The 10,671-nt window shown below is 60.4% G+C and overlaps 1 protein-coding gene across 1 annotated transcript; it reads right to left on the reverse strand.

The window, feature by feature from the left end:
- Positions 1–3,058: 3,058 nt before the first annotated feature.
- POU4F3 (POU class 4 homeobox 3) lies at positions 3,059–4,331 on the reverse strand (the record flags this gene model as incomplete). The annotated part of the gene is made up of 2 exons (XM_080353492.1): positions 3,059–3,931; positions 4,212–4,331. 2 exons carry the CDS (start codon positions 4,329–4,331, stop codon positions 3,059–3,061), a joined length of 993 nt encoding a protein of 330 aa, XP_080209618.1.
- Positions 4,332–10,671: the final 6,340 nt, after the last annotated feature.

A 10,671-nucleotide genomic window follows, 5' to 3' on the forward strand; every position in this document is an offset into this window, starting at 1 on the left:
CCAGGAGACAGACAGCAGGATATTAAGGAACGAGCACAGAATGGGGGAAAAAAAAAAAAAATCAATTGTTAATGGTTCAAAAACCACCGAGAGGGGTTTGCCTGCGGAACCTTTGTCACACACACGGGTTTGCTGGGCACCTCCCTGCCCACCCCCAGCTCGGCAGTTTCACCTTCCCCTTCCCCAGCCGTCACTACAAGGGGATTCCGTTTCTCAGCCCATGTGGCCTCCGTTTCTTGTTTTACCTGCCGGAGGAGGGTTTGGGGGGGGCTGTTGAGGAATTAAGTGTCCCAGGGTAGGTCCCACAGAGCAGGATGAGGAGCCCCAGCCCTCTACAAAATGAGTCTTGATGCTCACACACCTGGAGGGATCAGCTGCTCACCGGGTTCGCGCGGCAGCTTGGCCGGACGCAGTTTGCCATGGATCCTTTTAAGAGCACAATGGATAACGAGCGGCGAGCGATGCCTCATGCGCAGAATGGATTTGTCTGTATCCCAGGGCACAGAGTCCCAGGGTAGTAACACAGATCTTACCACTTAAGAGCAGCAGCTAGCAAAACTCCCTCTGCAGTTCCGAGCTGCAGCCAAACCAGCCTGTGCTTTGGCTTTGTGGAGGGGGCAGAGAAGCTGGAGCTGCCCCCACTTGCAGCAGAGGGAGGACGGTGGGGCTGGGGGGCTGCACCGCCGGGCCTGAGCGGCTGCGGGCAGGGGTCCCACTGAGCCCTCCCCACGCCCCTCGGCGCTGCCTTTAGGGCACTACTCCTTACACCAAGGAGAAAATTCAGGCTGCTTCCTTCTGCCTCCTGAGCAATAAACACCAGTTCTGAACTATTCCCATTGAAGCCGAAGGAACTTAATCACAACTCCAGGAAGATCAGACGAGTTTCCTGTATCACAGTGTATTTATCCAGCATCAGAGCTTTGGGAGCCAAACCCAGGGAAAGACTAAGGCACCAACAGTGATTGAAACACCATGTACCTGACCTCCAAAGTACAATCCCAGCAGAAGTGATCAGGTCCTGTATGTGGCATCTGGGCAGAGAAAGGCACAAACCTGCACATGCAAAGTGAAAAGAGACCTAGAACTGGCAAAGAGCGAAACCTGGGCAGAGTCCCTGCAGCACCATCTCCATGCAGAGCGGAACCGGGAGTAAGCGAGGACGAGCAGGAAGGAGCAGGCGCCTGGTCAGCACAGCGGAGGGGCAGGGGGCGGGCAGGAGCTCCGTGCTGGGGCAGCAGCTGCAGGTTCGTGAACATTCATTTGGGACTTGTTTTGCATCTTTAAGTCATTCTCTGGACCAAGCCAAAAGCGACAGGTACAAAATTGTCACAAAAACATAGGAGCTCTAGGGAAAACCAGAATAGCCGCAGAAAGTAAAAGTGCAGTGACACCTTTGCCACGGTAAGAATACGCACGATGCCGTTTCCTTTTCAGAAGGGAACGGACAAGAAGACACGGCCACCGCAGCCGTGGCCATGAACACAGGCCAAGTCAGGCTCAGACGAGGCTGAACGCAAACCGCGGGAGATGATGATGATAATCCCATGCGAGGACAGCTCCAGGAGGTGCGAGTTATTTCCGTCGCATGCTGGAAGACAAGAGGCTCGTGGACGCCGTGCCTTGGCGGTGCCCAGCGGCGGCGCTGCCGGGGACCCTCCCGTGCGAGGCTGCCGACCCCGAGCGGCACTGCGCGGCACGGCCCCTGCGCCCGCCTCCGCCGGCCCGAGCCCCGCTCCTGCCTCGGCCCGAGCCCCGAGCCCCGCTCCCGCCCGGTTCGCGCTCCCGCCCCGTCCCGCCGCAGCCGGACGCCCCGCGGGCCACTGGGCCGGTTCCCCGCCCCAGCCGGGCGCAGGAGCGCGGAGCGGCCGCGACCCCCGCGGGAGGCGGCGGGGACGGTCCCAGCCATGCACGGGGACGAGGAAAGAGATGAAAACGCCTCTTACCTGGCTGGTTCGGGTAAAACCCTCGCCCCGAGCCCCCCGCCCACGGCACCAGGAGCCGGGCGGCCGAGAGCATCTGCCGAAGTCCAGCTGGGCGACGGGGAAGGGCGCCGTCTGAGTTGCCTTCTGCCCCTTTTATATACTACAGTAGGTGATTAATATTGCATCAACCTTATTTTAAATGTTCAAAACCCACAATATAATGTAATGGCATAAGGGCATTTATTATTTAAGGACATTTGATTGGGGAAAAATCATTTGGGCTGATTGGAAAAACATGGAGCGAGGGAGCGTTCTGGCTTCCCGGCGACCTGCAATTAAAAGGCTGAATCTGTAAGGTCCTTCCCCAATGCGGGAGGAGAGTGAGACCTGCTTCTCAGGTTTGATGTTTGTCATTCATTAAAATGCTAAAGTGAAATATTCAGAGAAGGCTCGCGCTTCGATCATTAATTTTTAATCGTTAAGGTGCTTCTGGGAATCGTAAATAAAAGCCTTTTCCCCTTTTAAACTGCATTAGAAATGAGCCCGCGATAGGTTTTGTTGGGGGAGACTTTGTTTCCATCCGGCGCGCGGGACGCGCCCCGGTGCGCAGCGGAGCCCGCGGGGGCGGCCGCCGGTCACGCTCCGCGGGCGCTAGCGGCTCCGAGGGGACCCGGCGAGCCGAGGCCTCGTCCCCTTTCCCGGAGGGGTCGCCCCGCCGAAGGCTTTTCGTTGATTTTGCACTCGCAAATGATTTCCTCGGTGTTGCCGGCGCTGCCGGCTCGGGGCGGTGAGCAAAGACACGTCGCTTCGGGTTGAAAAATAAAGCTTTATTCCAGAGGAGGGGCAGCGGCGCTGGCGCGGAGCTCCGCGCGTGGGACGGGGCGGGGGTCGACGGGCCGTCGGCGGGGAGCGGGGCTCGGCGGCGCTGCCCGGGGCGGCTCTTCCCGCCGCGGAGCGGCGTCCGGGAAACCGCGGAAACGCCGCGTCCTCCGGCCCGGCCCCCCGCCCCGCGCCCCTCCGCCCGCCGCCGCGCTCCGCTCCGGTCCCAGGGCGGGCGGCGGGGCCGGGCGCCTCGGCGGGGCGGGGGGCGCGGGGCGGCCGCGCCGTCGGGCCCGGGCCCGGTGCGGCGGGCGCGGTCAGTGCACGGCCGAGTACTTCATGCGCTTCTGCTTCTGGCGCTGGTTGCAGAACCAGACGCGCACCACGTTCTTCTTGAGGTCCAGCTTCTCGGCGATGGCGGCGATCTTCTCGGAGGAGGGCCGCGGCTGCAGCGCGAAGTACGCCTCCAGCGAGCGCTTCTCGGGCGCGGCGATCGAGGTCCGCTTGCGCTTGCGCTCGGCGCCCGCCAGCAGGTCGGGGCCGGCGGCGCGGTCGCGGTGCGCGGCCTCGGCGCCCTCCAGCCAGGCCTGCAGCACCGGCCGCAGCGCTGTCATGTTGTTGTGCGACAGCGTCAGCGACTCGAAGCGGCAGATCGTGCTCTGGCTGAGCGAGCCCACGCCCGGCAGCTTCAGCGCCGCCAGCGCCGCCCCCACGTCGGCCTGGGTCACCCCCAGCCGCACCCGCCGCTGCTTGAAGCGCTCGGCGAAGGCCTCCAGCTCCCGCGGGTCCGACTCGGGCTCGGGGGCGGCGGGTGGCACCGCCGGGCCCCCCGGGGGGCCCACGCCCACGGCCAGGGGGCCCGCGGCGGCCAGCGGGTGCGGCGGCAGCGGCGCGGCCAGGGCGGGCGGCTCGGCCAGGCCCCCGACGGCCAGCGGGGGCGAGAGGTGCTCCAGCAGGTCCGCGCCGTCCAGCGCCGGATGCGGGAGAGGATGCGGGTGCGCGGCGAGCGCGGCGGGGTGCGGGAGGGCGGCGGCGGCGCAGGGGACGCCGCTCATGGCGTGGTAGGTGGCGTCCGGCTTGAAGGGGTGGTGGTGGTGGCCCTTGGCGTGCGGGACGATGTCGACGGCCGCCAGAGCCTCGGCGCGGGCCAGCAGGCTCTCATCAAAGCTCCCGAATATATTGCCCTGCAGCTGCGAGCAAGAACGCGCATGGTGGAGTCAGTGGGGAATACTGTCATCTCCGGATGAAAAACCTGCCCCGGCACCGCGATTCCTCCTCAGAGCTCAGGTCATAAAAATTAATATGAAGGCAGCAGCGCTGCCCGCGCAGACGTGTGGAGCAGAGACGGAGCGGGAGAGGGGGGAGAGAGGTTCCGAGACGCGCGATTGTTCTGGCGACATGAAAAAAACATTAAGTCGGTGCCTGTCAGAAAATGTGCCTTAAAGCGGTAATTATGCTGCATCTACATACCTGCGGGGCCGGGAGGCAAACTCTGCGCATCGCCTCCGCGCTGGAGTGCAGGCTGGAGAACTTGGGCTCCTGGAGGGCGGCGTGCATGGCGAACGGCTGCTTGGCGTTCATGGCCATCATCTTTGCGCCCCGCGCAGGTAGGCAGCCCCTGGCATCGGCTCGGGGTTGTCTCTCCGCCTCGCCACTGCCCAAGTGAGCGATTTTCGATGGCAGAGCTTCCCCTGCGCGCCCGCTGCCCCCCCTCACCCGCTTCTTCACTCATCTTACACGCTGCCTGCCAGGAGCGGGCCCCGCGCACGCGTGCTGTGCGGGGGCAGCGTGGGCAGCAGGACGTCCTGGCCCCCCCGGCCTCCAGGACCCGCTCGGGCGGCGGGACGCGCCGTCGGGCCCGGGCTGCTCCCGGCGCGGGCATCGCTTGGCCGGGCAGCCCCGGCTGTGCCCCCGCTCGGATCCTGCCCTTCCCGCGGCCGGCGCGGAGCCGCCGGGGGACGCAAGGCCCCAGGTCCCGAGGGGCGGGAGGAGGGAGCATTTCTCCGTGGGTAGAGCCCACGAGCTGAAGTCTGGAGCAGAGGGACCATTCTTGCCCAAGGACCTGCCGCCGGGCTGTCTGGGGTGGCTGCGCCCAGCCGCTGCTGGCACCGGCCACTTGCCCATCATCAAAAATCCCCCCCGCAGCCCCGCGCAGGAGGGCTCCTCTGTCTGGGAACCGATGCCGCTCACACACGCCAGAGGGACAAATCAAACAAACCACAGTGCATCAAAGGGAAACGTCTTTTGTGGTTCCTGCACGAGTGGTGCAAGCCCGACAGCAGTGCCGTGGTGTGACAACGCTGCGCCGCAGCCCGCGGGGAGCGGGCAGGGCCCCCCGAGGTGCCGCCGCGCCAAGCACCCCGGCATGGCGAGCTCGGGTTCCCACTGTCCAGCGCCCCTGCCCTGGCAGCCAGTGCCCTCAGATGCGCACGTCAACTGTCACTCGGGGGTCCGTCCATCCTCTTTCTCAGGCGAATCCCTCCGTGAAAGCAGAGCAGCGGGGCCGGGCCCGGGGGCTGCGGGACCTGCACGAGGGGACGGGCCGAGGACACCAAAATTCAGCCGCTGGCAGCGCCCGCCAGCGCTGCGGCGTGACCAGGGGACCGCGGGCGGGACGCCGTTAAAACTCAGGAAGTGCAAAGATATATTACCACCGAGGCATTTGTTTTCAGAGGGAATTGTGAGAAATCTGTCTGGGCAGAGATCGGGACTTCTTAAATATCTTCGGAGCAGCTTCAGGTTCCAGAGCGGCCCCGAGATGCTGCCCAGGCCCGCAGCTCCGGGCACCGTCAGGGTGACCCCAGGCCGGCCGCTCTCGGGCGCGCACCCCCGGCCGCCCACCTCATCGGTCCTCTAAAACACCTTCGCGAATGTGGGAGAGTAAAGCGGACAGAGATGCTAAGTGAGCTGCGCCACGATCGCACGCGTGTCATGGGCTGGAAACACCCGATCCTTGTCTCAGAACAACGGAAAACCGCCCCCGCCCCCGAGAACAGCAGAGCTCGAGTTCGGGTCACTCTGCTGTCGGGTGGTCGTTTTGTCTTTTCTCTCCTAATCTTTAAACCTCTTCAGACACTACTGGACTTTGATGGTTTGGGGATGTATTTTGCAAGTGTGAAATTTGAAGTTCTTAAACGCAAACAAAATCTGCTCCTAGATTTAAAGTTTCCAAGTGTTTTATGAGCCTTAATAAATACAGATCGAGAGCTAAAGGAGTTGCTGTCTTGGTTTTCTGACAGAAGTTTGGTTTTCTGACCTTGCTGTGGTGGCCAGAGGAAAGAAGAGCTGCTACTTCTGTGGTAAAATGCCTTTCATTTAGGAAACACGCACCAAAGATGTTTGCGACATCTTGACCCTGTATCTCAAAGCAGGTGAAAATGTGGGCCGAATGACAAGTAATTACCTATTTTATATTCCGCTCCAGAAAGGCAGGTTCACAGTCGGCTGCACATATTCAGAGACCTGTTCTCTCCCCAAAAACATGCGGGAGCGTAGATGGAGCTGATGGGACAAGAACGACAGAGGCTGCAGAGGAAAGTGCCTGTTCAGGGCAACAGCGGCGGGGACTGAACGGGGACCGGGCTCCGGGGGGTTTCACCCGCCGGTCCCGCACCGCAGCACCGAGCGAGCGCTCCCCGGAGCCGCCTCCGCACCGCGGATCGGGCCCGGGAGGCGGGATGTGGGCTCGCGGGGAGTGGGGGTGGGCAGCGCCGAACCGGGGGCAGGACCGAACCGGGGCAGAACCGAACCGGGGCAGAACCGAACCGGGGGCAGCGCCGGGGGCTCCGGGGCGCACGGCGCCAGCACCACGGACAGCGCCCGGCACCGGGCGCCCAGGGTGCGGACTCGGGGGCTGCGCGGGGGATGCGCTGGGGAATGCGGGGGGATGCTCCGGGGATGCGCGGGGGCTGCGCGGGGGAATGCGGGGGGATGCGCGGGGGATGCGCGGGGGAGGTGCGCCGGGGATGCGCGGGGGATGCGCGGGGGGGGTGCGCCGGGGATGCGCGGGGGGATGCGCGGGGGCGCAGGGCCGCGGCTGCCCCGCGCAGGGTGCGCAGGCGGGGAAGGGGCGCGGAGGAGCGAGGTGCGAAGCAGCTGCCTCCCATGGCGGGGGAACCCGCGCGTTGTCGCAAAGCTCCGTGGCCTGATTTATGATAAAAAATTTAAAGGGAATCATTTATATTTCAGAGGGCCTAAATAGCTGCATGAAAGTTTTATCTGAAGTGGCACCATCTTTATAGGCAGTCCTGCTGTGTTGAAAGTAATTAATAGAGGGATAAGTTTCAGGCCCTTGTTTTGTTTTGGTTTTAACCCTCTCGTTATTTAGTGCTTGCTGCTTAACGTACATAAAGAGAAAGATGCAAAGGGAGCGCTGGGTGCGCCCGCCGCAGTGCCTGCTCCTCAGAGCGCGTTTCCCTGTTGCCGTGTGACAGCAGCTGCACTGGCTGCACATTTTCATCTCCCTGCTGTTGCTCCCTTCCCCTCCAAGCAAGGAGGAGATGTCAGAGCCCCCCGGCGCCTCCTGCCCCGCGCCCCGCGAAGCCGTTCGGAGGCTGCGCTGCAGCCGCGCGTCACGTTCGGAGACAGAGCGGGGTCTGGGGCGCGAGCCGCAGCTCAGACCCGCCGCTGTCACCGCCGCCGGGGACACCTTCCCACCGGCCCCGAGCGCGGCCTTCCCCCGGAGAGAGCCGCTTGGACAGGAACCGAAACGGGTAACGTAGCTGCTGAGCTCCCTTTAATTAAAGCTGTAAAATATTGATGCTCCTGGCCCTGTCTACTGATGTTACACCTCACGAGCAGAGGAGAGGAGTGCAAAGGATAAACAATAACAGGTTAAGAGAGCCCAGATGGTTTGCCATCAGAACCTCTCCGCAGACTCAAAGGTGTCACTGCAATAGATTTCAGAGATCATCCACCTACTCGTAAATAATTAATGGTGTTTCTGGAAGAAAAAAGAAACACCAAACCCACACCCTCACGAAACACCACCAGTGACTCATTGAAAATCTGCAGGTAAAAGTCAGATGAAAAGTGTGTGCTATTTTATTCTTTGTCACACTTCAAAGATGGTTGTATATTTTCCTAATATAACAAAATATTCTGTTCTTATTTAGAATGTAATACAAAGCCCAGCACAGTCAGGGTGTTGGCAACAGGCTCTTGGTTTCATTGCATTAATTCCATTTAATTTAAAACTTATATAGCAAATTCTTACCCAGGACTGATAGGAAGTCTGAAATATAAACATGTTGATACTGATACCCCGCCTACCACAGGCTGTAAGCAGCACTATTGCAGTCACAATCCAGCATCACTCGCCCCATTAGATTTTCTGCAATTGCTGTTTAAAACAACCACGTAATTTCCTGCAAATCGGCTCCTCTGGAGCAGCTGCTGGAGCCCCGAGGGGAAGGGGCAGCACAGGGAGAACACGAGGCACTTTCCTCCTCCTCCCTTTCCCTTTTCCTTCCTTTCCTTTCCCTTCCTTTTCCCTTCCTTTCCCTTTCCCTTTTCCATCCCTTTCCCTTTCCCTTTCCCTCTCCCTTTCCCTTTTCCATCCCTTTCCCTTTCCCATCCCTTTCCTTCCCACACCTGTCCCACTGTGATCTCCTGCTCCGGAGCCCCTGTCCCCCCCAGCCACCCGAGCAGGTTCCGTTCTCGTGCCCCTGCGCTTCCCGTCGCGTGCCTGAGGCGCAGCCGTGTTTTGAGGCCGGACTCGGGCCCCGCTACCTCGGGCCCGCTGCTGGGCCGGCCCGTTGTGCCGAGGGCCGCGCTGCGGGGCGGGCGCTGACTCGCACCGTGCCGCGCGGCTCCGACGCCCTGAAAGCACGAGCCGCGCTGCACCCAGGGCGATACGGCTGTTCCACCGCACAATCTGATCGAGGAAATATCTAGGGTTACCCAGACAGTCAATTATTCATCAGCTAAATGGCCAAGCATCAATTACCTGGCTTCATTCTCTTATTCATTAAGGAGATTGAGGAGCCCAAGTTAACAAAGCAAGAAGTTGCTAAGCTACAGGAGCTGCCCGCGGGGCCGCAGCGTGCCAAGGGAAGGGGCTGGCGGCGCCCGGCTGCCGGGTCACCCCGGGCACTCGGGTCTGCAGGAGCCCCGCGGTGTGACGGGCGCGGCGCTGGGCTGCGCGGGGCTCCAGGCCACAGCACAAGCGCTCACTCTCGTCTTCTGTCATTAAAAAACCCGAACAAAAACGTCATTAAAAAGCAAAAGGAAGTTTTGGCAGAGGAGCTCTCGGGGAGCAAAGTCTCCGGCACGGGTCCCAGGCTCCCAGCTCCGGGAAGCTCCGGGTGCTGGCAAGTGTTAGCCCGAGATCAACACTGACAGCCTTGTAGGGTTAGGAAACATCGCGGCCACGTCAGAAGATGCGCAGTGCCAGAGCTCCAGCGCCGGTGGGAACGCCCGCTCGGCGGAGCGGAGCAAGCAGCCTGCGCTCCAGCGTTGGCATCGGAAAGCTGATGCAACCTTATTTTTCAGTTTTTCAGTAAACTAGGTTTTGATTTGAGGTCCCAGGAATGCGGGATGCCAGACGGTTCATGCTAACAGGGAGATCTTCCTTGTACTTGTTTGTAATGTGCATGAATTATAGAACTTGTTTCTTGTATCATCCCCTGAAATTAAAATTGTAACAAAGGACACATTGGTGCGTGTTAAAAATAAACCTGATCTGTCCTGATGGAGACTGCAGGAGCAACACGACGGTGTTTTCCTGGGGAAGGGGGGCACAGAGCACTTCTGTCAGGCTTCTCTCTATATTTGCTCCTAATTCTAGAAATACATCTAAATGTAGTCTTAACAGGACTCTGTTACACAAGAAATTAATGAGGAACAAATATTAATTATTCATGTCCTGAAACAGAAGATCTGCTAATGTTTTTGCTAATCAACAAGTCCAAGAGCTGTATCGTGGTCAGGGCAATCCTGGGGAGGGTGGAGCAGGAATTCGGGTGGGTTAACGCTCAGGCAGCTGAACCCCACGCGGCCGCTCGCTCACCGGGGGGGGCAGAGAACAGGGGCCCCTGGGGGCTGAGATGGAGGCGGCTTCATGGGACAGAGAGTGAAAACAATGATAACAGTGCTGACGATAACAATAGCACAGAGGACAGGAGCGAGCGCACGGCTCCGCCGCCGATGGCCCGAGGGCCGGCGCCGCTTGCACAGCGCCCAGAGCTCGAGCCGTCGGGCTCCGCAGCCCTTCGCTCGGCTTTTCCCCAATGAACCAACCATTCGGAGCGGCGCCAACGCGTAAGAACCCGCTCCTCCCGCCACAGGCAAACCTCAGACACGAATACATTCTGTACTTAAATTAACAAGTCTTGGTACTTTTCTCCGTGTCACACCCGTCCCCACGTGCCGATGTGACAGCTTCCGCTGCGGACAAATACGGCCTGAAGGTTAATCCTGTATTGAAGGCCCAGATATGCTTGCAGCCATGTGAACTTTTATCCCGATTCAGACTTACCCCCCTTTTTGGAAACTGCGATAGCGACGGTGTGCCGGTTCCAGGGTCTTGCTGGCCCCTCTTTGACCCGCAGGTAACCCAACGTCACGGCAAGAGGCGAAGAGCGGATGAAACGGTTGTCTGACGCACCTTTGGCCACCGGGGAGCACACAGAGGCACCTTACTTGAGTTGACTCCAAATAATTTTCACATGAATTACTCAAGTGCCAGAGATATATAATTCATTAGCATTTAAATAAATCACAGAGCAGAAGTGCTTTCAGGTTAGGGGTGCGGGATGCACAGGCGCTGCTGCCATTAACTCTGAGCGCTCGGCAGCGTCGCGCCGGCACCACCGCGGCACAGAGAGAAAGGGCAAAGGGGGTTTGGCTCCCCAGAAATGAGATGAAAACCCCCAGCCCTCCCCGCCGCGGGGCCGTCCCGCTCGGATGCACGTCTGTCCGCTGCCGTCTG

Source organism: Nesoenas mayeri (assembly GCF_963082525.1).
Source record: "Nesoenas mayeri genome assembly, chromosome: 14".
Classification (NCBI taxonomy): domain Eukaryota; kingdom Metazoa; phylum Chordata; class Aves; order Columbiformes; family Columbidae; genus Nesoenas; species Nesoenas mayeri.